This window comes from Camelus ferus, chromosome 17 (assembly GCF_009834535.1).
Source record: "Camelus ferus isolate YT-003-E chromosome 17, BCGSAC_Cfer_1.0, whole genome shotgun sequence".
Taxonomy (NCBI): Eukaryota; Metazoa; Chordata; class Mammalia; order Artiodactyla; family Camelidae; genus Camelus; species Camelus ferus.
Window position 1 is genome coordinate 45,919,628 of NC_045712.1, and position 24,759 is coordinate 45,944,386.

Consider the following 24,759-nt stretch of genomic DNA (forward strand, 5'->3'; position numbering starts at 1 on the left):
TGAGTACTTACTTACATTGTTTTTCAGTTCACAGTGTATCGGGTTAATACCTGGTATTAGTTGTTTAGTGTAAACAAAATATGTAGCTTAGCAAATATTTTAGGAATGTGAAATATTTGTTGCTACAAATATTTACAGTTTCATTAAGTTCTGGATAACTTAACTAGGTAGACATGTCCCAGTTTGGCGTGGCCTGAAAAATGCTCCACGATAGTGTGTGATGGCAGGTAAGCACAGTCAGGGACCCCTCACTGTAGACTTGGTGGACAGGAAACACTTGGACCTGTTTTCCTCCTTTACACAAATGATGCACTGTGTACACTACTCCTTCTGTATTTCTTCCATAATGTGTTCTGGAGATTATTCCTTGAATCACCTCATTCGTTTTCATGGTTGCCCAGTAATCAGTCTATTTAACAGTTGTTTAACTAGTCTCCTATTGATGGACATTGAGTTTGCTTCTGATCTCAGACACAATGCCGTAAATCATTTGTTTTTCCAAGGGAGTGTTGAATTCCTAGCTGGGTGGCTTGAACATATCAGGATATGTCCTGTAGCTTGTAAAGGTTCTTGCTTACCAGAGAAGTGATGTGCCCTCTTTGGGTGAGAAATAAGATTATAGCTCTGGACCCACACACAGGTGTGTCAGATCAGGGGTTTGGTTTTGTCGAAAGCATGTGGGAGACACAGAGGCTTGGGGGAGCCCCGTGGAAAGACATCTTAGGGTTAGCCCTTTGGGAAGCTTACTGGGAATTTTTAAACCCTCCTTTCCCCCACTTCAGTGGTTTTCCACCTAATTCTCATGGGTAGTTATTTCTGGAGAACCACCTGTTCATAGACCTGGTCTCAGACATGGGCGTAAGATGCTTCTGGTCGGGCTTAGTAGGCTGTTGACTCCGAGGGGTTGTGACCAGCTCTCGGGGTTTCGGAGGCCTGAATTTGCCTCGGACTCTCCTTGTGGCTGCTGCCCAGTCAGGGTCCGGAATGGTATCCACAGATGGAGTCTTGATGGGGTTAGCTGTGGGCAGAGCTAGGAAGGAACCCTGGCTGTCTGTTCGATCCCTGGGAAAGAAGGAAAGGAAGCATTCTCGCTCCAACTCAGTGAAAACGGTTCTGTCTTTCCTAATGGATCGAATTAAAATGGCATTTTGCTTACTGACTGTTTCTCATGACTCAGCTGAGGGAGTCTTTCGTCCTTGTTACTGGAGGTGGAGGGTCCAGCACCGGCTGTCAGCCCGAGTGCCAGTTCTCCTTGTGGCCTGGGTTTCTCGTAGCCTGAGTGCTTGCTCTGACCAAGCACATCAAGTTTGATGGTGTGGCTGCTGCACTGGGCTGGGCAGGGGAGGTTGCAAGACCAGCCCAGATTCAAGCAGAGGGGAAGCTGATTTTGTATTTTGATGAGAAGAATAGCAAAAGATGTGCAGCCATCTTCACTTGTGCACAAGTGGCTTTTCCTGGAAAAGTTCGTAAATTCACCCAGATACCAGTGCCCAGTGATGGGAACTGGGTTTCCTTATCATAACCTAGATTTCTGTTCACAGTTAGACCTGTGCACCTTGACACATGTTTTTCTATTTTATCTCCCACCCTGTCTCCTTCCCCCTTCCATTTTCCTTGTTTGTTTGGTTTTCATTTTGCGGTGGGGTGTTTATCGTCGGCAGTTGGTTTGATTGCTAAGCAGGGTCAATCAGTCCATCACCTGGGGAGCTGCTGTAGCCCTGCTGGTCGAGCAGGAGGCGGTCTTCGCCCCTTTTCTGTTTGTTCTGGTGGGATCCAGTGCCCCCCGCCCGACCTAAATAGAATTATCCAAATATTTATTGAGCACCCATGTGTCAGACACTGAGGGGCTGGGAACGAAGCACTGAACAAGACAAAATTCGCAGCATTTGCAGGGCTTAAATTCCAGTGAGGAGACAGACCGTGGGCTGAATTTTCTTTTCAGGGAGTGAAGAGAAAGTTCAGCAGAGGAAGCCGGGAACCCCAGGACCACACCACTGCTAGTCAGGGGAAGTGATTCCCAGATGAGAGTGAACTGAGAAGAGAGCCTTGTAGGTAGGGCAGCAGCAGGGGGTGGGAATAGGGCTCTCAGCAGCAGGTGGAGCCTGTGCCAAGGAGCCCAGGACGGCCCAGCTGCACAGAGTGGATGGAGAGCCCCTGGAGGGCGTCAAGGAGGGGGCTGTGCTCTGACTTTTTAAAAGGCACTCTCTGCATGAAGAAGAAACCGTTGGGCGCAGTCGTGGAAGCGCTGAATTTGGCAGGCAGAGTGAGAAGGTAGAGCCTTCCTTGTCTGGACCATTTATCCCACCCGTTCCTGTTTGCACTTTTAGACTAAGCTCAGGCTTCCCTTCCTCCAAGAGGTCTGCTGAGATTACCATCGAAAGCCCAGGGTTTTCTGGTTTTCTTCCCTCAGCCCTAAACTTGGCTTTCCTCATCGTCCCTCCTGGTGGACTGTAGCCTCTTTGAGGGGAAGGGCATGGTGCCGAGAATGGGTGCAGTTAAGGAAATGCGCGTGCTTTGCGGAGTCATATTGAAAATGACTGTTGCTGGGGCCTGGAAGGGGCTGATCTGACCGATGAGAGTGGAGGGGCGGGGTCCTTGGCTCGTGGGCAGGTGCTATGACCCCATAGGAAGTTGGAGATGTGAGACAGAGGTGGTCACATTCAGTATGCTTTTCCCAGTCATATTTGTGGAATCGCTCAACATTCCTTCCATTCAGTGGGCAAAGAGAATCGCAGCCCTGGAGAACGCTGGAAAGGCCATTGGAGTGGCTTTACAGCCCGATCAGTTCTGCCTTGCTAACATGTCCAGCCTTGCAAACAGCCCCTGGAGATGGACTTTACGTGCCCTGCCCCTTACCAAGCTGGAGCAGCTGCTACCCTCTCCTTCCTGTTAGAACAGCCATTTGGATTTCATGCACTTTCTTTTCCACCTCCCGAGAGATGAAGTGCCTTCTCCCTATTTTGTGGGCAGGAACAGCTCGGTGAACCAACTTAGCCAGAACAGCTGGAGAAGGAAGGACCACATCCATGTTTGAACCCAGGTTTTTGACTTCTCAGAGGTGCCCCCAGGCTGTGCCCTGGTCTTCTTCCAAGTCTAGGCGACTGGGGCAGGCTGTCCCCTCAAGGTCACCCGGCTGCCACTTAGATCGCGGCTCAGAAGCCTCCCCCAGCCCCTCATTTCCTTCCCCTCTGGTCCTTGACCTTCAGCTAACTTTCCCCTCCCATCTACTCCAGATTCTTCCCCTGCACTTGGGCCAAGGTGCTCAGGGTGCTCTTTTTAATTTCATTTACAAATCTTCCACCTCAGTCCTTTTCAGGAGTTTCTCCTTGAATATCTGCTTGGGAGGTATTGGCGGGGGGGGGGGGGGGGTTCTGCCCCTCACTTCTATGTTTGGCAGAAAATAGGGGCTCCTGGTTGCATTACCTGCTGGGTCAGGGTCAGCAGGTCATCCATTAAGTTCTGTTGACAGGTGCACAGGTGCAGTTCCAAAGAGATGAAGCGCAGGCTCCGTTTGTTGGGATGAAGTGGGATTTCTAAGGAAGCTCCATATCTGAGAGTTGAAATTATTTCTCCTCATCGTCATTTTCTCCCTAGACCATTCATTCATTCATGCACGGTGAGTGATCTGGGGAACTCTGGCTTCTAAACTTTGACTCCAGTGGTTTTATTGGCAGTGTTAGCATTGATCTGTTTCCAGAGTGTACCTTATTTTACCCGTTACTTGGCATTCCCCTGCCTGAAATCCTGCTGGCCTGGGTGTTGGGGTTCTCCGACTCCTTGCCAATTCCTGCTGTAGTTAATGCTTCTTTGAAACCACAGTTGTTAAGAGCTGGGTGCACCAGTGGGAAGCGGGATGGGTGAGCTCCAAGGCGCCAGCACCTCATTGCTGGTCTTAGTGGAGCCCAGCCACGGTTCCCATTCGCCTGTTTTGGCTGCTGAATTGATCCTTTGCAGCTGGAGGGCTCATCCCTGTTTGTGCCTTGTGCTTCCTGCCTCGGTTGGGCCCTTCTTTCCCCAGGTGAGGTCACTGCAGACTGGAACACAGCTTTCCTGCCACCCAGCGCTTTCCCTTCTGGACCAGTTTCCTCTGGTTTGCCTAGGCTCCAGTTCCTCCCTTTTGAGCTTGGTTTCTGCTCCCCTCGTGTTTCTTGCAAAAGGTCTTTAAATGTTAGTGGTGCTTCCTCTGAGTGAGGTGTCCTGCTTTGTTCATATGTCAGCTGGCCTCTTATTCCCACCCGACCCAGGTCAGTGGTCGGAGGAGGGAAGGGGAAACACACTCTGTAAACTGCCTGCACCCCAGAAACGGCCCCGGGCTCCTGTTCCTCCGTGTCTCCACGTGGATGACTCTTTAAAGCCGGCCTCCTAGCCTGGCCTGGCTCTGTTGCATTTGTCGGGGTGTCTGCGATTTTGATTCCTGTTTTTGGAGTTGAACGAGGGTGTGATTTTAAGTTAATTGCGTAATGAAGTGCTAACTTGAAAAGAGTTTTTAAAAAATCCATTTCTTGACAAGACTAAGGCTTTCCTTTTTCCCCCCGCAGCTGCTCCGAGCTCAGGTTTGAGGCCCCTCTGCTCTTGCTCACAGAGGAAGCTCCACTGATTCCTGAGTGTGTCTGCCCTCTGTTTAACACTTTCCTCGATGGGGCAGATTTTGTTTATTTTTAAATTTATTTTTATTGAAATATAATTGATTTACAAGTTTTAGGTGTACAGCAAGTTGATTCAGTTATACATACACATATTCTTCAGTTCTCTTCCATTACAGGTTATTAGAGGGTATTAAATTTAGTTCCTTGTGCTATACAGTAGGTCCTTGTTTATTTTGTATATAGTAGTGTGTATCTGCTAATCCTAAACTTGTAATTTATCCCTCCCCTGCCCTTTCCCCTTTGGTAACGATGAATTTGTTTTCTATGTTTGTGAATCTGTTTCTGTTTTCTAAGTAAGTTCATTTGTATCATTTTTTAAGATTCCACATATAAGTGATATCATATGTCTTCCTCTGCTCTGTACATGTATTATGTATGTGTGTGTGTATACACACACACACACACACACACACACACACCCCATACACAGCTTCTTTATCCAGTCATCTATTGATGGACATTTAGGTGGCTTCCATGTCTTGGCTACTGTAAATAGTGCTGCTATGAACATTAGGGTGCATATATCTTTTCAAATTGGAGTTTTCTCCCCATATATGCCCAGGAGTGGGATTGCTGGATCATTTCCCTATGGTTCTCCACAATGCCTGCGCCAATTTGCATTCCCAACAACAGTGTCGGAGGGTTCCCTTTTCTCCACACCCTCTCCAGCATTTGTTGTTCATGGACTTTTCAATGATGGCCATTCTGACTGGTGTGAGGTGATACCTCATTGTAGTTTTAATTTGAATTTCTCTAATAATTAGGGACATTGAACATTCTTTTCTTTTGCCTATTGGCCTACTGTGTGTCTTTGGAGAAATGTCTGTGTAAGTCTTCTGGCCATTTTTTGATTGGGTTGTTTGGTTTTTTTGTTTGCTTGTTTTGATATTAAGCTGTATGAGCTGTTGGTCTATTTTGGAAATTAATCCCTTGTCAGTTGCTTCATTTGCAAATATTTTCCCCATTCAGTAGGTTGTCTTTTAGTTTTGTTTATGGTTTTCTTTTCTGTGCAAAAGCTTTTACGTTTAATTAGGTTGATGGGGCAGTTTTGAGGAGTGCCTCAGAAAAAGCCTTGGCCTGGAACTTGGAGTCAGGCCCCACACTGCAGACACACAGGAGTCCTTGCCAAGGAGCGGCACTGGCTGGCGTTGAGAGAATTCACAGAGGCCATCTACTGCTCCCTTGATTGGTCCTCTTCCTCATGTAAATAATCCCTGCCTGTGAACAACTCCGGATTCAAACAAGATTCCTGCAGCAGTAAATACTTGGTTAACCTCTTGATTTGGAGGCAGTGCTCGGTAAGGTTAGCCCGCTCTTAAAATTGTCACCGGATGCGAGAGTGTAACCTGGGGCCATCTGGAAGGCTAGAGTTGACCTGTCTTGCCCAAAGCGGTGGACAACATTAATGTAGGTGCCCAGCTACTCAAGGTAATAGAACTTGCTGAACTGGGGAGAGAAAGGAACATTTTTATTGTGTTGGAGGGATAAAATATGGCCGGTAATATTTTTAAAATTTTCTGTGATTAATTTTATACTTGAGTATTTCTGCTTCCTTCTGGAGACAGTTTTCTGTAGGTGATAAGTGCCTTCCCTTGCTTTAAGTCCACCTGACCATGTGATTGCAGCCACACTGGCCATTGAGACCTCTTTTGCTACTTTGGGGGCATGAAAGATTTCAGGTGCACAGTGTCACCCACTGTTTAAGAGGTGAGGACTGAGTTACATGGCCACCTACAGAGTCTGGTCCTTTTTTAAAGTCGGCCTGTAAGTGTCACCAACTTTTGTCTAGAAACCAGCAGATTAAAACTGGGTCTTGCTTTTGCAACCTTGGAGGCGACAGGAAAACTGTGTATCTGTGTCAAAATCTGTCCTTTCATGGCTGGTTTAAAAATCTACAATTTACGTGGGCAGTGATCTGAGTGTTGGAACAAATCTCTTTTATTTGCTGCGGGAAGCTGCCTGGGCCACTCATTAGTACATCCGAGGTCAGATGCACGCCGCGGCGGCCGCTGGGACACTAATGATTTCATACGGCTTTGTGTGACCGCTGGCCGCCTGTGGTGCTGTAAATCGGACTCGGGGTTCTAATTTTATCCAAACCTCCAGGGAGTTAGTCCGACTTGCCTCTTGTGAGATTGAACTTAAGATAATATTTATAGTGGAGGACACAGGAAAAATAATGCCTAATGGGAACATTGTGGGAAGAATGGTAGCAACCTATTAGAAGTAAATTACGTGGGGCCATTGGAGGAACTCATTTATGGGCTCAGCGAGTATTTATTAGGTCTTTAGCGATGAAGAGCCTGGCCAGGGCTAGGCTGCAAGCTTCACCCCACCAACACCAGGTGGTAGGTGGGAGGGCTTCCCCTCAGTGATTATTTTTAAGGTATAATTTACATAAACAAGTATACATTTTTACAGTTATATACATCTGTGTACCCACTCCTTCCACCAAAGTAATAGAACATATCCATCACTCCAGAGTATTTCTCTTTCAGTTCCCCCCAGTCATACCTGTTCTCGCCTGAAATTTTTTCACTAAAATTTTTTATTAATTTACTTACTTATTATTGAAGTATACTCAGTTTACACTGTTAATTTCTGGTGTACAGCATAGTGATTCAGTTGTACATATGTATATATATTCCTTTCTATATTCTTTTTCATTATAGGCTGTTACAAGGTACTGAATATAGTTCCCTGTGCTACACAGTAGTCATCTGCAACTTGTTTAATTTTTTTATCCTTAGTTTTGCCTTAATATAAATGGACGTATGCAGGATACGCTTTCTTGATTCTCAGATTTTTCCATCAAGCATCTGAGTGATTGCCCAAATCAGTAATTGATCTTCATCACTAAAAATAGTCTGTTGTGTGGATGGATATACCTGTGTCTTTGTTGATAGGGAAGTTTTGCTTATATTTTTGAACTGAAAAAAAATTTTTGTTTTAAATTTAAGTAAACAAGTTAATTTGCTAAAAACTGCTTGGTAGGCAGTGATCCAAAACACAGTTCCGGCATGTTCCAAAGTGTCACTCTGTGTCAGGTAACCTGGGTCTGTTGGAGGGAACCCCCAGCACAGGTGAGTCACTTGCTGCTGTTAGGACCCTCTGTCACTGTGGGCCGGTGTCAAAGCCTTCCAGACGGAAGTGACATCAGTCACCCCAGGCTGTGGGCAGAACCTGCTGGCCTCAGGGGTTGTGGTGGCCATGAATGTGCTTCAAGCTGTGTGTGTTGGCAGAGATCACAGGACTCCAGCCTGAAAATCAGGAGACCATGCAGAGTCCAGAGCAGGAAGGAGCTGGTGCAGGTTGGGCCCCCTGGAGGCAGGGGGAGTTTGGATGGAGAACTGGTTTGTCAGCAGCCCCGGGGGTGGGCGTCGGGGTGGGGGTGGGGCGTGAGGCAAGGGAGGAAGCAGGAGGGATGCAGGTGCCCGAGGAGGCTCAGTGATGCCAGCAGCTGCCGGCCGGGGCTGGTGGCAGGAGGACGCTCCGGGTACCAGAAGGGAGTGGACAGAGGCATAGCTGTGTCCCCCTCTGGCTTGTATGTCGAGTCCCCGTGTGTGTTGTCCCGCGCTGAGTGTTTTGTGACTTCGCGATTAAACTTCTATAGGTTACATGTTTCTTTGTGGGGTTTCACATGGCCGTGGGAAATGCTAACAGTAGCTCAGTCTTCTGCCAGCCGTTTTCCTACCCACGTCGTCACCTCGATATCTGGGCTTATTTATATACAGCTCAGTTGGAGGATTTCTTCTGCCCTGAAAAACTAACTGCAGCCCCCACCCCACCCCATCCCCCTTAGGGCCAGGATCCCAGAAAAACACACACCTGGGTTATATGTCCTTTCTTGCCTCCTAAAGGCCCTTTGGACTCAGATGTACTGCCTCAACCTAAGTTTTAGAGGGGAGCTGTGGTAAGAAGTATTGGTACCGCTGTTTTGTCTGTGACTCTGGCACAGCTGGTGGACAGAGCCGTGTGCTGTGCTGGCCAGGGTGTCCCTGTTCTCTGGTGCCAGAGGGGAAATGGTTTTCTTCCAGGGTGAACTCATTTTCGTACTTTCAAATCTGACAGTTCTGTGAGCACCCCTCCCTCCCCACGTTGAGTTACTTCTCCTTTTTACCAAATCCGCAGGTAAGGTCTGTCGAATTTAAAACTTTGGAACACATCTTACTCTTCTAATTATCTGTGCCTTTTTATAAAACCATCTGTGCCTTTCCATAAAACCCATGGTTCTGCTTTTTGCATGTGTTTATACTAAAAACTGCGTACTCAGAGAGGGTTCTTCCTGGGGGAATGGACGGTGTATTTGAGGGCCCTGAGTCATGGAATATAAAGTACGAAATATAAATATTGCTGGTATATAAAGTGGGGACCTGGTGCACCCGGCTCTGGGGTGTTGGGACCCCGTCCCACAAGCAGGGGGGCAGGTGATGGGGGAAGGGGAGCCTCAAGGAAGCCTCGTGGCTTGGGATGCCAGAGGAGCTGGGTCTCGCTAGGTGTAGCTGGCGGTTGGTCGGCGTAGGGAAAAGGAGCAGCAGTGGTCATTTAGAAGTGTGAAAATTTTCTTCCAGAAAATAGCAGAGGGGTCACGATGTGGCTTTAGAGTGGCGCAGAAATCACAGGTGAGCAACACGTGATCGCAGAACTGTGCTTCTCTTTGGCACTGGCGACCACACTGGCTCTGAAGGTGTCGTTGGAGCCAGTGGCGTTCCTGCTTCCAACCCTTCCTTTTCGGATTGGCCTTGTCCACAGGAGCTGACAAATTGGGTCTAGAGCTGCTCTGACCCCACGTGGGCTCTCTATGTGTACCCTCACCCCCTCCACCTCAGGGTCTCAGCTCTTCCCATTGCTCGTTCAGCCAGTGATGAGCCTGACTCGGCTCCCTGGCCCGACAGGTTCACATCCAGTCTCTTAGTCCAGCTCTTGGGATCAGGTGTGCCTCGACACTCAGAATTTCTGATTTTGGGAACTGGATAGTATGAAACAGCACCACAAAATAATGAATATTAGCCTTCTGTTTCTTCAGTGAAATATATGAAAACTCACACTAGATGGTATAGATTAAAATTAGGAATCATTTCCATGCCAGTTCAGGTTTGCTGCTAACTATGTAAAAAGTTCTGGTTTCCAGCTTCTGCTGGACTTGAGGGTCGCAGGAGGGCTTCTGGGCTTGTCTGCGGCTCCCCCGTGTTTGTTTCACTGGATGTTTGAAAGACCCTCTGGGACTGTTTATCCTCAACACCCTTCAGCCTGTACGTTGCCTGAGACCCCTTGCACTGTCCCCCTGGAGTCGTCCCCCAAGCAGCCTCACTTGTCCCCAGCCTTTTGTGTTTGGGAGAATCTCCTAGCGGCCACTTCTGAGGACACAAAGCACAAGCCTTCCTTTCTTGCTGCTCCTCTGCTCTGGGCTTCTTTCAGTCTCAGCCTCCACCTTCCCCCCCTTCCCAGCCCAGCAGAGTGGACCTCAACTCCCAGTCCCCCGTTGTCTCCCTGGTGTCCCTGAGCTGGCCTCACTGTGTATGTTCGGTCTTGTTGGGAACAGAAACTGGCACTTGACAACCTTGGTTCCTCACAGAGATGGAGGTTGACCTGACTTCAAGTTATTAAATTAAAAAAGCCTTCCTGTCCACACTTGTGAGTAGATTTTTTTTCCTTCTCCTAGGGCAAATGGTATAGCAGTTGAATATATTAGCACGTTGAAAATTCTGGGCTTTATAAAGACCCATATAAAGAATATTCACTGCAGGGGGAACGTGTAGCTCAGTGGTAGAGTGCATGCTTAGCATGCACGAGGTCCTGGGATCAATCCCCAGTACCTCCTCTAATAAATAAATAAACCTAATTACTCCCCCCACGCCAAATATTCACTGCAGCATTGCTTGTGGTTTTTCAAAAACTGGGAAACAGGGTAAAATCCTATCAGCAGGTACTAATTAAATAAGTTGTACATTGACAGACACACCACACAACCATTCATAAAACACCCAGTGGACCCAGAACATTCTCCAAGTTAATATAGTTAAGTGAAAAAAGTCTAGCATAGCACTCTCCTATTTGCATCTTTAAAAAACAATTCATGTTTGCATAGAATAGAGCATCATTTTGAGTGATTAGGTTAAAAAAGTTAGAAACAACTGAATGAGAAATTGGGGGAGATTCGAAAAAAACTGTTTGCATCTGTGTGGGTTTTTTTGCATTGAAAATGCATATGTGTTCCTTGTCTAAGTTTTTAAAAAGATTTCCAGACCCCTTTACTCCCCAAAGAGGTCATTTGTCCTCAGCGGGGCTCTGCTGTCCTGAGCTGGTACTGACGGTGTAAGGAGGGGCCAGGTTCCTTTCTTTGCTCTCTTCCCAGGCGCCCGAGGCCACAGCACGTGGCCCAGGATGCAGAAAGGCTTCTTCTGCGGGTTTAAGAGCTCCCGACATTCAGTGTGCTTTCCCTAAATCGAGTAAAGCTTGGTTTTTTGCTTTTTTGTTTTTATTTTTAATTTTTGGGGGGGAGGTAGGTAATTAGGTTTATTTATTAACTTTTTTCCTTTTTCAGCTTTATTATGTATAATTATTACAGTTCAGCTGCACATACACATTATATTGCATGTAAATACATATATACAGTATACTGCACATTTTTTTTAGTTTACGTATATGTACCAATTATTGTTTCTAGGAACGGATTAGATCTTTAGCTTTTTAAACTTACATAGTAATGGAGGCGCTGGGGGTTGAGCCCAGGACCTCGTGCATGCTAAGCATGGGCTCTACCACTGAGCTGTACCCTCCTCCCCGCCTCTAAAGCTTGGTTTGATGTTGTTGACTAGACTTAGTTTCAGGACTGGGCTTCACTCCTTGTACCATTTGTAAGTAGGAGAGCCTGCTGAGTGGCAGGGACAGATAAGGCTTCTGCTTGTCACCAGCCCTCCTCCACTTCAGTCTGTGGTGGAGACACAGAAACCCTCCCAGGCAGGTGGACAACCCTTCTGTCTAGGCCTGAGCTTGTGGGAGGCTAGACGTCCCCCGTCAAAGACATCGCAAAAAATACGTTTATCAGCGACTCATATTTATTATTTCAGTGGGGGCATCTTGACAGTGAGAGGCCGCCTCCACCCTTTCTCTGCACACCTCTCACTGGTGCGGGTAGTTGTATTTTAACCTGGTGCTCCAATAGGGCTTGGGGGCGGGTGGGGTGTTCCTTGTTGGATCACACGTGGTATAAAAAAGTAGATTCTGGGAATGCGCGTGCGCACGCAGACACGCGCAGTTTTTCATTAACAAAGCAATTCACACACTGGCTAAGGTAAACCTGCCTGCTTGGTATTTTTATTTATTTATTTACTTAGTTCTGAAACCTTCCCCCTTCCTCTCCTGCTGGGCCCACATTCCTGGGTCTTTGTCTCCGCCTGGTATTTTAGAAATTTTGGGAGAGGAAGGCAGTGGGTGGGGCATTCTGGAAGCTGGGGGCAGGGAAGAGGGTGGTCACTTGCAAGGTCAGAGGTCGAGCCTGCTCCATTCAGCTGGGGCAGCCAGATTGTCGCCATGTGGGGGGGAGGGGGCGTGTCCGAGCATCTGCCCGGGAAGCCCCAGACCGGCTGCTCCAGGCCCTGGAATTCCTGCCACCGGAGCACTGCTCCTGCCCCCGCCCCCTTCCCGGAGCTGCATTGCATGGCCTCTGCCTCATTCCTGGCTGTGGACCCTCTGAGCAGCCCTCCAGTTTATTCTTATAAAATTGCCTTAAATAAGCTGCTTCAGAGAGAGTTGCACCCATATGCATCCTTGCCTGTTCATTGAGTTTCACAAGCCCTAAAATTGTAGGTTTTCGACTTTAGAAATTGAGATGTGGAGCTTCTAAATGGAGTGCAACATCTTCCCAAAGCTTTACTCCAGCATTTCACTAGCAAGTTCACAAAATGTGATGGCATTTTCAGGTTTAAACGATGTGTTCTTTAAAAAAAATCAATAGTCTGTTAATGAAAAGCACCACAGGGGCTCTGCTTTAACCCACCCAGAGTCTTGTATTATCCACTAGCTGGGTGCCCCCCACGCCCAGCCCCAGCCCCATCTCCGTGGTCCAGTTAGCCTGGAACTGCAGAAACGGGGGCACTTTCGAAAGTCACAGTGTGTTCTAGGCACTTAGAGCAGCATCAGTCCCGTGTGAGATGATGTCGGGCAGGATAACATCCCAGGACCCAGTTGCCCATTTGAGAGGATCTGGGCTCTCCAGGCTGGGCCTGGTGGGGCTGGGAACGCGGGCTTCGGGCATCCTGCCGCCACCCATCATGACCAGGATTTCTTCCCCAGCCTTTTCATCTGAAGAATCCTTTAAAACCTACCATTTGTAAGATAGCTCCCATGCACAGCATCATCCAGGCTCTGGATTTTGCAAACCCAAAGCCCAGAAAAATCGCCCCAATTCCTTGTAGTTGCACAACTGGCACCTGGAACTTGGCTTCTGGCTCAGCCCAGAATTAATAACTCAAAGCCGTAGCTTTCCAGTGTCCTCAAAGATAGGGTTCTTGGGATTTCCGGAGCGGAAGGGGTTTCCTGAGGTACCTTGTCAGACCCCCGTGTGTTCCACATGTGGGACTGAAGCCCAGACAGGTGACTGGATAGTGTATCCTGGCCAGGTAGTGCCCGGCTGGGGCTCGAGGTTCTTTCCTGCTCACGCCCTGCGCAGATGAGCCTTTACCATATCCATGAGCCCACAGACTGAGGATGCTAAACCCAGCACACAGCTGTCCCGAGAAAAGGTAAATCCTGAGAAGAGATAAAAAGGAGATGGCTTAGCTGTTTGGCAAGAGCAGGGAACATAGTGGTGGAAGATTTTCACACTTCACACGAGCCTAGTGATCCCTTTATTCCCGTGACAAATGGGGAGAGCAGAGGGGAGGAATGCGGTTGAGTTGTTGAAGGTGATGAGAGAATTGCTTTAGCACCACGTTGCAAAAAGTGTCCAGCAGTGTCCCCAGGTTCACCCACTTGAGCATTTTTCAATTAGTATCAAAGGCTAGCTTGAGAATTTTAGATTTATCACATCATAAAGATTAGGTGGTCTCTGGATGGTGGACCTTCTTCAAAAAGTGATTGGCCTTCAAGAAGGCAGTGTCTCCCATGGTTGCTGGACACGTACTTCATGGGACAAAAACAGCAGTAAAGGTTACAAACCTGATCACATTTCCTGCTATAAAATAGTGTCCATAAAACTTGCCATATCACAACCATTTTTTGATATGGCACATTTATGTTCCTTCATTCATTCATTAAAAAATATTTATTATATTATTTTTAATTTTGACGGGGGGAGGAGGTACTGGGATGGAACCCAGGACCTTGTGCATGCTAAGCGTGCGTTCTACCACTGAGCTGTACCCTCCCTCCCCACCAGCCATTTCTTGAAAGTAGAAATGTGATAGCCTAAATCTTTCCTTTTTCCTATTTCTGGATCCCAGAGTTCCCCGAGAAGCAGCCTAAGCCTTGCTGGGTCACACCCGCTGCTTGCCTGACAGCCATTTGGGAGATCACTTCCTGTGGACACGCTCCACACCACGACTTTGGTTGGAATAAGATAACCTCTGGAGAATGAGTGAAGCAGACTTCTCACTCCTTGGGGCTTTCACTCGTGGGAAGTTTCTGGACCTCAGGGCCGCCTCCAGCCCTTGCTCCCTGCCACAGCATTCTGCTCCCAGAAGTGCCCTGAGTCTCAAGTCCGCCAGGTGCTCTGTGCTCTGGATGAGGTCTCCAGGGCCCCTGTGTTGGACCCAGCTCGTCGGAGTGCCCCGCCGTTGCTCCCCATGTGGCCTTACACACCTCCTATAGGGACTGAGCGCTTGTGTCTTTGAAAGACCCCTCTCCCCCCCTTTTCTTGGACAAGACTTCCCTGCCTGTTGCAAGTTGGCTGGCTTTCCCTCACCCCCAGGTGTACCAGAGGCAGATTGAAGCTCTGGTCTTGAAAGCAATCCAGTGGACATTTCCGGAGTGCCTGCCCTGTGGAGGGATATGCCGGGGCTGCCCAGTTTCTGGGCCAAGGAACAGTGACTCTTGGGAGCTCCTGACTTACCAGCAGAAGGAGGTGATGGCAAGCACGCTCTCCCTGCCCAGCATTCTGGGCCCCAGGGAAACACAGAGCATCACATAAAGCAGTCCTGTGGGCTCAGACTGCCTCCCAGGGTCAGCTCCTTGGAACAACTTGGCAGGAAGAGGAAAGACAAGAAGCTGGCTGGCTTTCTTTCTGCCTTCGTTCCAGGAGCTTAGGCCCGCACCCTGCTTGAGTGCCTTGGGTGCAATCATCTAGATCCTTGATAGGGAGGGAGGGGCAGCAGGCTGTGCTGTGAGGGCCGTGAATCCTCGCCCCTAACCTGGCTTCACACACCAGAGGCTGGGGTGGCGAGGGAAGCTTTGCCGCCGCCAATCTGATACCAAGGAAACAGAATCTTGAAACTTCTGGGAGTAATTAATCTGAGATACAGGGAAATCTCTTACGCCAGGAGATTGTTTTGTTTCGCCTTTGCCTTTGAAGTGTCTCCATTATGGTTCTGAATGATACTGGAGTAGAATGAGGGAGTTGGTTGTTTTTTCTTATTGAGGAAGTGCTCACTGTTGACTGCAGGGCTGGTGCTCCCTGTGGGGTGTGCTTGTTTATGGCGGGGTTCCGGGAGCCAGAGTACTCAGTCAGCCTCCCTCCCCATCCTGCATCTCACTAACCCTGCTGCCTCTCTGGTCCCCAGGTGCTGCACCTGTACTGTGACACGTGCTCGGTGCCCATCTGCCGGGAGTGCACGGTGGGCCGGCACGGCGGCCACAGCTTTGTCTACCTCCAGGAGGCGCTGCAGGACTCACGGGCACTCACCATCCAGCTGCTGGCTGACGCCCAGCAGGGCCGCCAGGCCATCCAGGTCAGTCCCTCCCCACCCTTCACCTCCTCCCCTTCTTCTTTCTTGCACTCCCTTCCAGACATATATATACTCCATTGTCTGGAGCCACGGGACAGTGACCCACAGGGGTGCACGGAGACCTCCCCGCAGTCTTGTGAAGATGAGAGTGTTGTAGCCAGAGCTGCTGGCCACTCAGGGCTTGTTCCAGACACCTAGGCTGGACCCCCCTCATGTCAGCTGCCTGTTTTCCATCCAGTCCCCTCCCCAGATCCAAGTGGACATTAGCATGCTTCAGTCAGGACTACAGAAAGACGGGGCACTTCATGATTCTCAGACAGAGATCTTGCTGCTCAGATTTATTTATTTATAGGTAACAAATAAGTGAGCCTGGGAAATTTTATATAAGGGTCAGAGTCTCAAATGCTTTCCTGGGGTGTCAGTAAGGTCACATCCTCGTAATTTGGACCCTTGTTTCTGTTGACTCCCATCCCTTTGGGGTTAGGAGGGGACACGTGTAACTTTGGGGCACAGTGAAGTTCTCTTACAGAGGCAGGTAACAGTGTGGCTGAATTGATTTTGAGTCTTCTCTGATCCAGGTGACAAGATTTTAGGAAAACAAAAAATCATAGGTTGTTATCCTCGTCTTGTAGGATAAGCTTGAAAGTCAAGAAACATTGCTAATCCTCGAGCAGAAAGTGAGTAAGAAACTGCTTAGTATGAGCATTAGAATATGTGAATTATTTAAAAAATAAGACCTTTTTTGGGAAATGCTACAGAATTGATCATGTGCTCTAAAGGACGGGGCAGAAAGATGGTTTAGGATTTTCATAAGTTTCTGTCAGATTCCTGTGCATGATATTGAAGTAATCTTTCTGATGAGTCAGATTATCTGATAGTCATGTTATAAAATAGGAAGTTTGAGGGTCTGTATTTCTGGGATGACTTAGTCTGTCATACTTAGGCCGCAGTGCTGGCCTTTCTGTTCTCTTTCTGTGACTCTGTCCCTGTGGATGAAATAAGTGGTTTGTGGCTTTGTTTTTATGCCACTGCAGTTAGGACCTTGTCGGACGCCTTCCTTTCTGGTGTTGGCATCACCTGGGAGGGAAAAGATCTGCTGGTGTTTAGGTCCCACCCCCTAGACGGTGGTATAATCTTTCTGACCTCTTCCTGTCCTTGGGGACAGAACACTGGAGGGGGTCTTGAAACATGATTGAGAGAATTCCCGGTACTCCCTGTGCTTTGTGGGGTCAGCCACTCTGGAGTGAAAAGTGAGTGAGTTGTTAGTGATTTGCCAAAGGCTGAAGGGGAGATCTGTGGTTAAAGTCAGGAAATTGCAGGGAAGTGGAAATTTGGGCTTCTCGTGGAGAGAAGTAGAGGGTTGGAAGATTTTGTCTGCCACGCTCCACTTTCTGAAACCAGTGCAGGTTAGCTGAGCGTCTGCCGCGGGGGTAGTGAAAGGACCCTAGGAGTGAAATTCAGGTGTTAGTTGCTGCTACTGTGCCTGCTGCTGCTGGAAATACTGGATCCCGGGGGGGTTTTGTGTAGAGGAGCCAGGTGACAGGTGGGTTCTTGGGGGAGAGGGAGGTGGGAGCCTCGGTATGTTAGTAATCTCTACACCTACACCCAGGTACATCAACTGCATAGGTTGTGAATTATCTTCCTAGAAAGTTCTTGTGACCATGCTGCGTGTGTGTGTGTGTGTGTGTACGTGTATGTACACCCTTTCATGGCTCTTGGTTATAAGTGTCGAAAATCTACATTCAACCAGTCATCTGAAGATTGGTGTACGATTGGTCACCCATTTCTATCTGAAAGTTCTTAACGTGTTCTCAATGATTGACTATTCCTAGAAGACTCTGGGGGCCACTGAACACAGAGCATCAGGGTTCGTTCCTTTTAAAAGAGAAGTCCTCGGGTGTTGGTACAAAGCACTCTTCCCTCTGAATTAACTCTGATGCTGGCTCACGCCTGTAGGGGCAGGAAGGTGAGGACTGAGGACAAGTTAGCTTTGCTCAAAAACCACTTGCCAAAATGTCCATTTGTTCCCACGTGAGCTCTGTCCACAAAGTCAGAAGAATGGTGTGACCGTTTTCGTTATAAACAAATGTTTTGCCCCCAGGTTCCTCATCGGGGTGGGGACAGTCAGTTGTGTGTCCCTGAGGCTGGAGGGTGGTGAGAGTGAGGGGCGGGGGTGTCCTGTGTGTGTTCAGCAAATAACAGAGCTTTTGCTCTTTCCCAAGGGGAGAGCAGTGTTCTGAGAGCTTTTGTAGGCATCAGTCTCGGGGACTAATCCAAAAGTCATCTTAATTAAAAGTACACCTGGAGGGAGGACACAGGAAGAGCAGCCACTGTGTAGCTCAGGCTGTGTATTTGTTTATTTATACAAGGAGGTTATTTGGATTTGTGTGAATATACAGGTGTTTTCTCCTTTGTTGGTTACTAAGCATAGGAAAGGATGATAGCCACTGAAATTTTGAGATGTGCCTCAGAGGCTAAAGGAGTGACCTGGAAATGCCAGAAGAGAACACTGGTCTGGCTGCACGGTGCTTCACTGCTTCTTGGTGCAGTTGGTCAAATGTTAAGTGAGGTAGATGGGCCAACCACGTGATTTTTATGTTGTCACTTAATAGCACTTATATTAAGGAGTATAGCAAAGGCGGTGTGAAGACTGTCTTCTGTTCTTGATGTGAACATTGGAGAAGGAAGGATGCCATCAGCTTCCGTACAGTCTGGGGGGGGGGTGGTAATGTTTCTTGAAAACAGACATATTACACCCCTCCTCTTTTTTTTAATTGAAAAAAAGGAAACCACTTAATCCACCCAAAGCAAAAGACACAATGATCCTGGTCACAGGGTATGGAGAGATGTTGTCTTTCACAGAGAACACTGAAACGGCAAGTTTGACCTGGAAGTCCTTTGTCTAAGAAACTGTCCTAGGTTTGTTCTTTGTTCATTTGCTCTTGGTCATATTGATGTATGAAGTGTGTCATTTTGGAACTTTTAAAAGCTACTCATTTGTCATGGCAAATTGACAGATCCAAGAAATAAAGCCTCTTTCTAGAATATCTACTTTATTTTGCTAATAACTCTTAAGAGAAAATTAAGATACCAAACCAAAGTGTGATGAAAGAGGGAGACGGAATAGATTGAAATTAGCACAGCAATACCAAAGAGAAGCCCTAGCTGGGTTAAAGGGCTACATGGAGTCGGGGAGCATTTTAAAAAAAACCCCAGGGACTCTAAAATGGAAAATGGAGTTTGGATAATCCTTTGAAGCTCCTGCACCATTATGTATGGTCACCAGTGTGAGTTTAGGATTTTTTTTTTAAGCCATGCACTTTTAGAAATAGTTTGCATTAAAAACACACACAGAGGGGGAGACTATGCTCAGTGGTAGAGTGCGTGCTTAGCATGCATCAGGTCCTGGGGTCGATTCCTAGCACCTCCACTGGGGGGAAAACCCGTAATAATAAACCAATAAATAAATAGACCTAATGACCACCCCCTAAGTAAAGAAATAAATAAATCTATCTACCTCTCTCTCTCCCTCTCTCACACACACACATCATGTTAAGTAAAAGGAGCAAACTGAAGTTGATTCAAGAAAAATTATGCAGAACCCAGAAAACAACACAGAAAAATTGTGGGGGGAGGAAGTAGAAATTGACCAAAATATTAATAGTAGTGTTTTCTCAGTTGTGCTGGGAGTGAGGCAGAGGTTTTTCAGCTTTATTGAGGAAAACTGGTCCACAGTAAACGGCACGTTTTTGTGTTGCATAGCATACGTTTGGCATGGGTTTCAACCAAGAACACATCACCACAGGCAAGATTGTGAACGTGTCCATCACCTCCAAAAAGGTTCCTTATCCTTAGGGTAATCCTTCCCTCTGCCCGTGTTCCCAACTAATTGCTCACCTGCTTTCTGCGCCGTAGATTAAGGTTTGGTTTTGTTTGTGTGTGTTTTTTTTAAATCAGTTAGGAAAGGAACTTAGCAATGAGAAACTGGCCTTCACTCTGCTCCCCAAAAGCAGTGGTTTAAATACTCAAGGTTTTAATCCCTCCTATTAAAAAAATAGTCTGGGGATACAAACAGTTATTGGACAATTCTTCAGCTTTATCCCACCATTTGTAAGTATTGACATTCATCCCTGTGGCCCAAAATGGCTGCAGGAACTCAAGCCATCACATTCTTAGGTTCTGGACAGTTGAAAGGAAGGGGGCATACACCTACCTTTTAGAGGTTTCCCAGAAGTTCTGCATATCTTTTGGCCAACACCCATGACAACATCAGTTGCAAGGGAGTTTTCATCCCAGCTCCCTATAGACTTAGATAAGATGGAGTTTTTGTTAACTTTTGCTCTGATGTTACTAGTAAATCAGTGCTAGTAGTAAAGATGAAATGGATGTTGTGAGCAATCAGCTATCTTTGCCCTACCCTCTTCCTGATTTCCTTTATTGCATGTAAGTTGTCTGCCTCGTTACAAAAGTAAACATTGGCCCCAAAATGAGGAGAACCAAACTTAAATGCTAAGCATAATTATTTTGAAGGGTACAGGTGAAATTGTAAGTTAACTAGACTTCCTGGATTACCTTGGTCCCTGACTTCCGGTTTTGTTTGTTCATTTTGACACTGAGTAGCCTGCAGACAGTCCTTGCCGGGGGACATATGATTGGGAGCTCCCTTTGGACCAAATGAGAGCTTGAACACATCACTAAAAGTAAAGGATACTAGCAGCCACGTCTGCAGGTAAATTTAAGTCCTTTAAATGAGTTATCAGTGGCATTTTACAGTATATCCGGACCCAGTACCACTGGGAGTTTGGGTATTTTAATTTCCACTTACTGGCTTTTGTTCAGAAAAAAACCTTTTCAGGAACTCATTCCCTTTCTTCAGCCAAGGACTTTTGTGTCTTAGCTTCTCCTCTGTAGTCAGAGATAATATACACTCACTAGAGACTCAGCAGAGATGTTTCTGCCTTTCTTCAGCCACTCGGGACCCGGAATCACACCACTGATCCAAGTTGATGTGTTTGTGTGGGTGTCAAAGGCTTGAGACTTGTATTGGCTCCTCTCCTGTAGTACAGCCTGCATGCAAGTCACCTTCTGTTGGATTTTCCTCCAGTCCCGATAGCCTCATCCACTGGTTTGTAAGATTAGTTTGTGTATAAGCTTTCCAATAAATCATTCCTGGATGGGATCAGTATACATATAAAAGGCCTACCCCCCCCACTCCCCCCCAACCCTGGCCGCCGCACAACTGACGATCTTGTTTTTTATCCAGTATTAAATTACAAGTGTCAGCTGTACAGTTGACTGTGAACCACAGTTCCTAAGTTAGGACTCTGAGAAACTCATAATTTGTCTACATTTAACTTGAGAGTCTCAGTTCTCCGGGGAAAAAAAAAACACCCGGAAGTAAATCCTTCAATTAATTCTAGGTCATCTTGTGAAGAGAATTTACCCTGATGAGGGTCTTGAGTTGCCCGCAACAAAGACAGCGTGGAGAATGTCTATGGTGTACCTTATCGGTCTTCCTGGGACAGCCACTCATTTTTGTTGCTTTTTAGAACATCCTTTTACCTTCCTGAAAGTACAACAGTTTGGTCACTGATGTAAGTAAGGAGAGGAGTTCATAAAGGTGCACTGATTCCCTGGGGATGTCCATGGTCTGCTCCATGCAAGGGAGCCTTGATTCTTTTCTTTGCTCTTACTTTCATCACATTTAAGATGCCATTAATTGTAAGATACACATTTATTTTACATACAACTAACAAAGGGAAGAAGCCCACTGACAGTGTTAAGATGATCGTAAGTTCAAAGATCGTAAATGGGATGAACAGTCACATTTTAGAGTGAACTACAGTAATGCCCATATCTGGTATGGTGGCCTTTGAGTTTATGGGTGACACTTGCATCTTCTGTTATCTTCTATCTGGACACTTTCGATAGCTGTCATCAGGCCACCAGTGTTCTCCTAGCAGACGTCACTGATCGCTGTCTGCACTCCTCTCTATGAAACCCAGATCCGGCCTCAGACACCTCCCCAGTGCTAAGTGGCCGTCACTCACCAGTCAGCTGGCATCACTGACTCGCCTGCCCAGATTGAGACTCTCAACCTTGGATGATTGAATCTGTTAACATTTAAAGATAACATTTTTTCTCAAGCCCCCTGCTGGTTGGATGATCCTCCCTTCTTCCTTCCCTTTTTCCTTTCTTCTACATTAAGTATGCGTTTCCATTTTAGGAGTTTCCCCAGCCCTTTTAACCCTCTGCCATTTCCCCCAACGCCATGCCTCATACACTCTTCAATTCAAACGTGAGATAAGGGGGACTTGCCGAGCAGGTCCTGGTCTGCACGTCTCAGGAATGTGGTGCCTGCCTGGGTTGTGCATGATTTGGAGGGGAACGTAGGATCCATTTTGTCCTGCACGTGGAGCTTTTATGACTCTAGGAACGGGGTGACTCAAAGGGCAGCCAGAGTTTTGCACCCCTTCTACCTATTTGGAAAATGGAAGAAATAACTTCTTGTCACAGAACTGGAGTTCCAAACCCAAGGGCCTGCTGGGGACCTGGGAGGAAACACAGGGAGCAGCCTGGCTGGGAGGCAGGTGGGACGGGGCGGGTGAGCAGGCTCTCCCAGTCCATGCACAGGACGTGGTCACTGCTCTCCATCCGGCCAGTTCTTGTCCTGCAGGAATGGGGGGTCCTGTTCTTTCCATATCTTCTGATTTAGGTGGAAGGTGAGTTAGATAACTAATAAGACATTAATATAAACAGAAGGCAGTTTGCGGCCTGGGCCTTCCTTTGAGGGACCGTTAAAGCATGTTACTGACAGAAGCTTGGTTGCCTCGGTTACATGTTGACTTGGACACCAGCTCTGTGCTAATGAAGAGCCAACACATCTGAAAAAAGGGTGAACCAGTAATTACCTCACCAACCTACCCTTTCCCGGTCATGCCCGTGATGCTGGGGCTGCAGACCACGTGTCCTGAAGTGCAGAGAAGGGACTTGTTCCTTCGTTTTCACTTCCTGTTCTTATCAGCAGCTCTTTTCCACCCTGGCAGCAGAAGTTGGCACCAAATTTCTAGCTTTCGCCACTCAGAATGAACTGGGCCTCCCTCCACCCAGTATCTCTGGGTCCTTGTAACCCCTACTTCCTTCTCCTTGTCCTCTGAGCCCAGGGGGTGGGAGCTGCCGACTGCAGTTTTTGTCTGCTTCATCCTCGGTGTGCACTTTGCCCTGGCAGTTCTCCGCTTCCTGTTTTAACCAGATTTCCTACGTTAAATTGTCACTGTTTAAATGTCTAGTGAGGCTCCTCTTTTTCTGAATCAGTCCTGACTGACAGCCGGAGGCATTTGCAACCTACCAACCCCGCTGTGATGTCTGCTTACATGCATACTTACTGATTGGCCAGCCTGATTTTTTTTTACCTTGTGGGTGATTTGAGTATCTCCATCTACTTGACCTTGTTGGCTATGGTCTTGGTTTCCTGGGGCTGCTAGAACAAAGTCCCATAAACTGGGTGACTGAAGACAATAGGGTTTATTCTCAGAGTTATGGAGGATAGAAGTCCAAACTCAAGGTGTCCTCCTGGTGAAGGCGCTAGGAAAGACTCTTCCCTTCCTTCTTCCTGCCTAAGCTTGTACCTGTACCGCCCCCAGTGTCTGCCTCCTCCCTCACATGGCCCTGCGTGGATATCAGTCATTGGGTTTAGGACTCGCCCTACTCCAGTATGACCTCATCTTAACCAGTTACGTTTGCAAAGACCTTATTTCCAAGTAAGGTCACATTCTGAGATTTCAGGTGCAGCTGAATTTTGGGAGGACAGTATGTAACCCAGTGAAGTTACTTCGTGCTTTGGTAAACATGGTTCTAGCCATAGACATGAGTAAATATTAAACGTATACATTGTTCCTGTTACAGCCCCGTTGTAAGTACGGTAGACTTTGGTTTCCTATGTCCTGACACTTGGGACAGGAGAGTAAAGGGGGGGCGGAATCATGGGTAGGTGTCACTCTTTTCCAGTTTTAGGAAGGAAGGAAGTGGCATCTGAGCTGGATTTTGAAACTTTATGGTGAGCTTGGAAGAGAAAGGCATTCCAGGCCATGGAGAACCCGTGAGCCTCCCAGATCAGCCAAGTGCCAGCTCCCCTTGGCTCAGTGGACTCTGAGGCCTGACAGGGATTAGGGCAGAGGGGGCAGTGAGCAGTCAGCCGTGTCGGCTGTGTATGGTCTGGGGGCACTGCACTGTGGGTCTCCCAGACTGCGAGAGGATGGAAGGTGGTAAGTCAGGGGTCCCAGTTACGGATGACCCGACGAGTCACAGCTGATTCGCGGAAAGCACGTTCTGAACAATAAGGCTGGTCATGTATTGTTGGATTGCATTTGAGTGAGATGCCCAGGCCGGGCAGATCTTAGAGAGGCAGAGTAGACTCGGGACGCCCCAGGGGAGAGCCGCGGAGGCGTGGAACGACTGCTTCCTGGGCGTGGAACTGTCCTCTGGTGTAAAGAAGTGTCCGTAGCTGGAGAAGGGTGATGACCGCTCCACGTGGAGTATGCCAGGCGTTGCTAGCGGGACGTTTTACGTTAAAAGTAAAAACGAAACAAGGTAGAAAGCGTGACTAGGCCCAGGTGCATGATGCTGCTTCTATGATGAGAGCTAAGTAGGATGAGGGGAAGGGATGGCTGAGCTTTTGGTGCAGGCGTTTAGTTTATCAGCTGAGCACTATCGTTAGGAACAGTATTTTATCCTGGGCCAGGTGCTGGACTCGGCTCTTCTCATATATTGTCCTGCACTTTTCTCACATTCACCCCAGATTTGTAGAGGGCCAGGAACTTGTCTGTGGCCTTAGAACTAGTAGGGGGTGGGGCTAGGACTTACCTGACTTCTGGGATGACCATCCGGCCTGGTTTGCCCAGGACTTTGCCAGTTTTGACATGTGTTCCTGTGCAGGTCAACCCAGAGCTGATTCCTGAGTCCCGGCAGGTTCCCAAGTCTTCAAGCTTCCCCGGGTCCCTCCTAATCTGGGACACCTGTTCTAAAACCTGTTGCACCCCAGCGGTCAGTTTGGAATCCCTGATTTAATACCTCAGTATCTCAAACAAATCCTTGTGGCTTTTCAAGACACATCATGTAATATGCATGAAAACACCAGGCCTTCTGTTGGGATTAATTTTTTATGGACAATAATACATCTGATTAAACTGGCTGCTTTACGAGGCCTGGTGGCACGGGGTCGGGGGGCGCAG

General features: G+C 47.6%; 1 protein-coding gene across 1 annotated transcript in view; it reads left to right on the forward strand.

Annotated features, from left to right (window-relative positions):
- Positions 1 to 24,759, forward strand: part of TRIM71 (tripartite motif containing 71) — a 61,740-nt gene that overhangs the window by 30,037 nt on the left and 6,944 nt on the right. Inside the window, exon 2 of the mRNA XM_032459359.1 lies at positions 15,365 to 15,532. Coding sequence (XP_032315250.1) covers positions 15,365 to 15,532 — 168 coding nt within the window. The remainder of the gene's footprint in view (positions 1 to 15,364; positions 15,533 to 24,759) is intronic.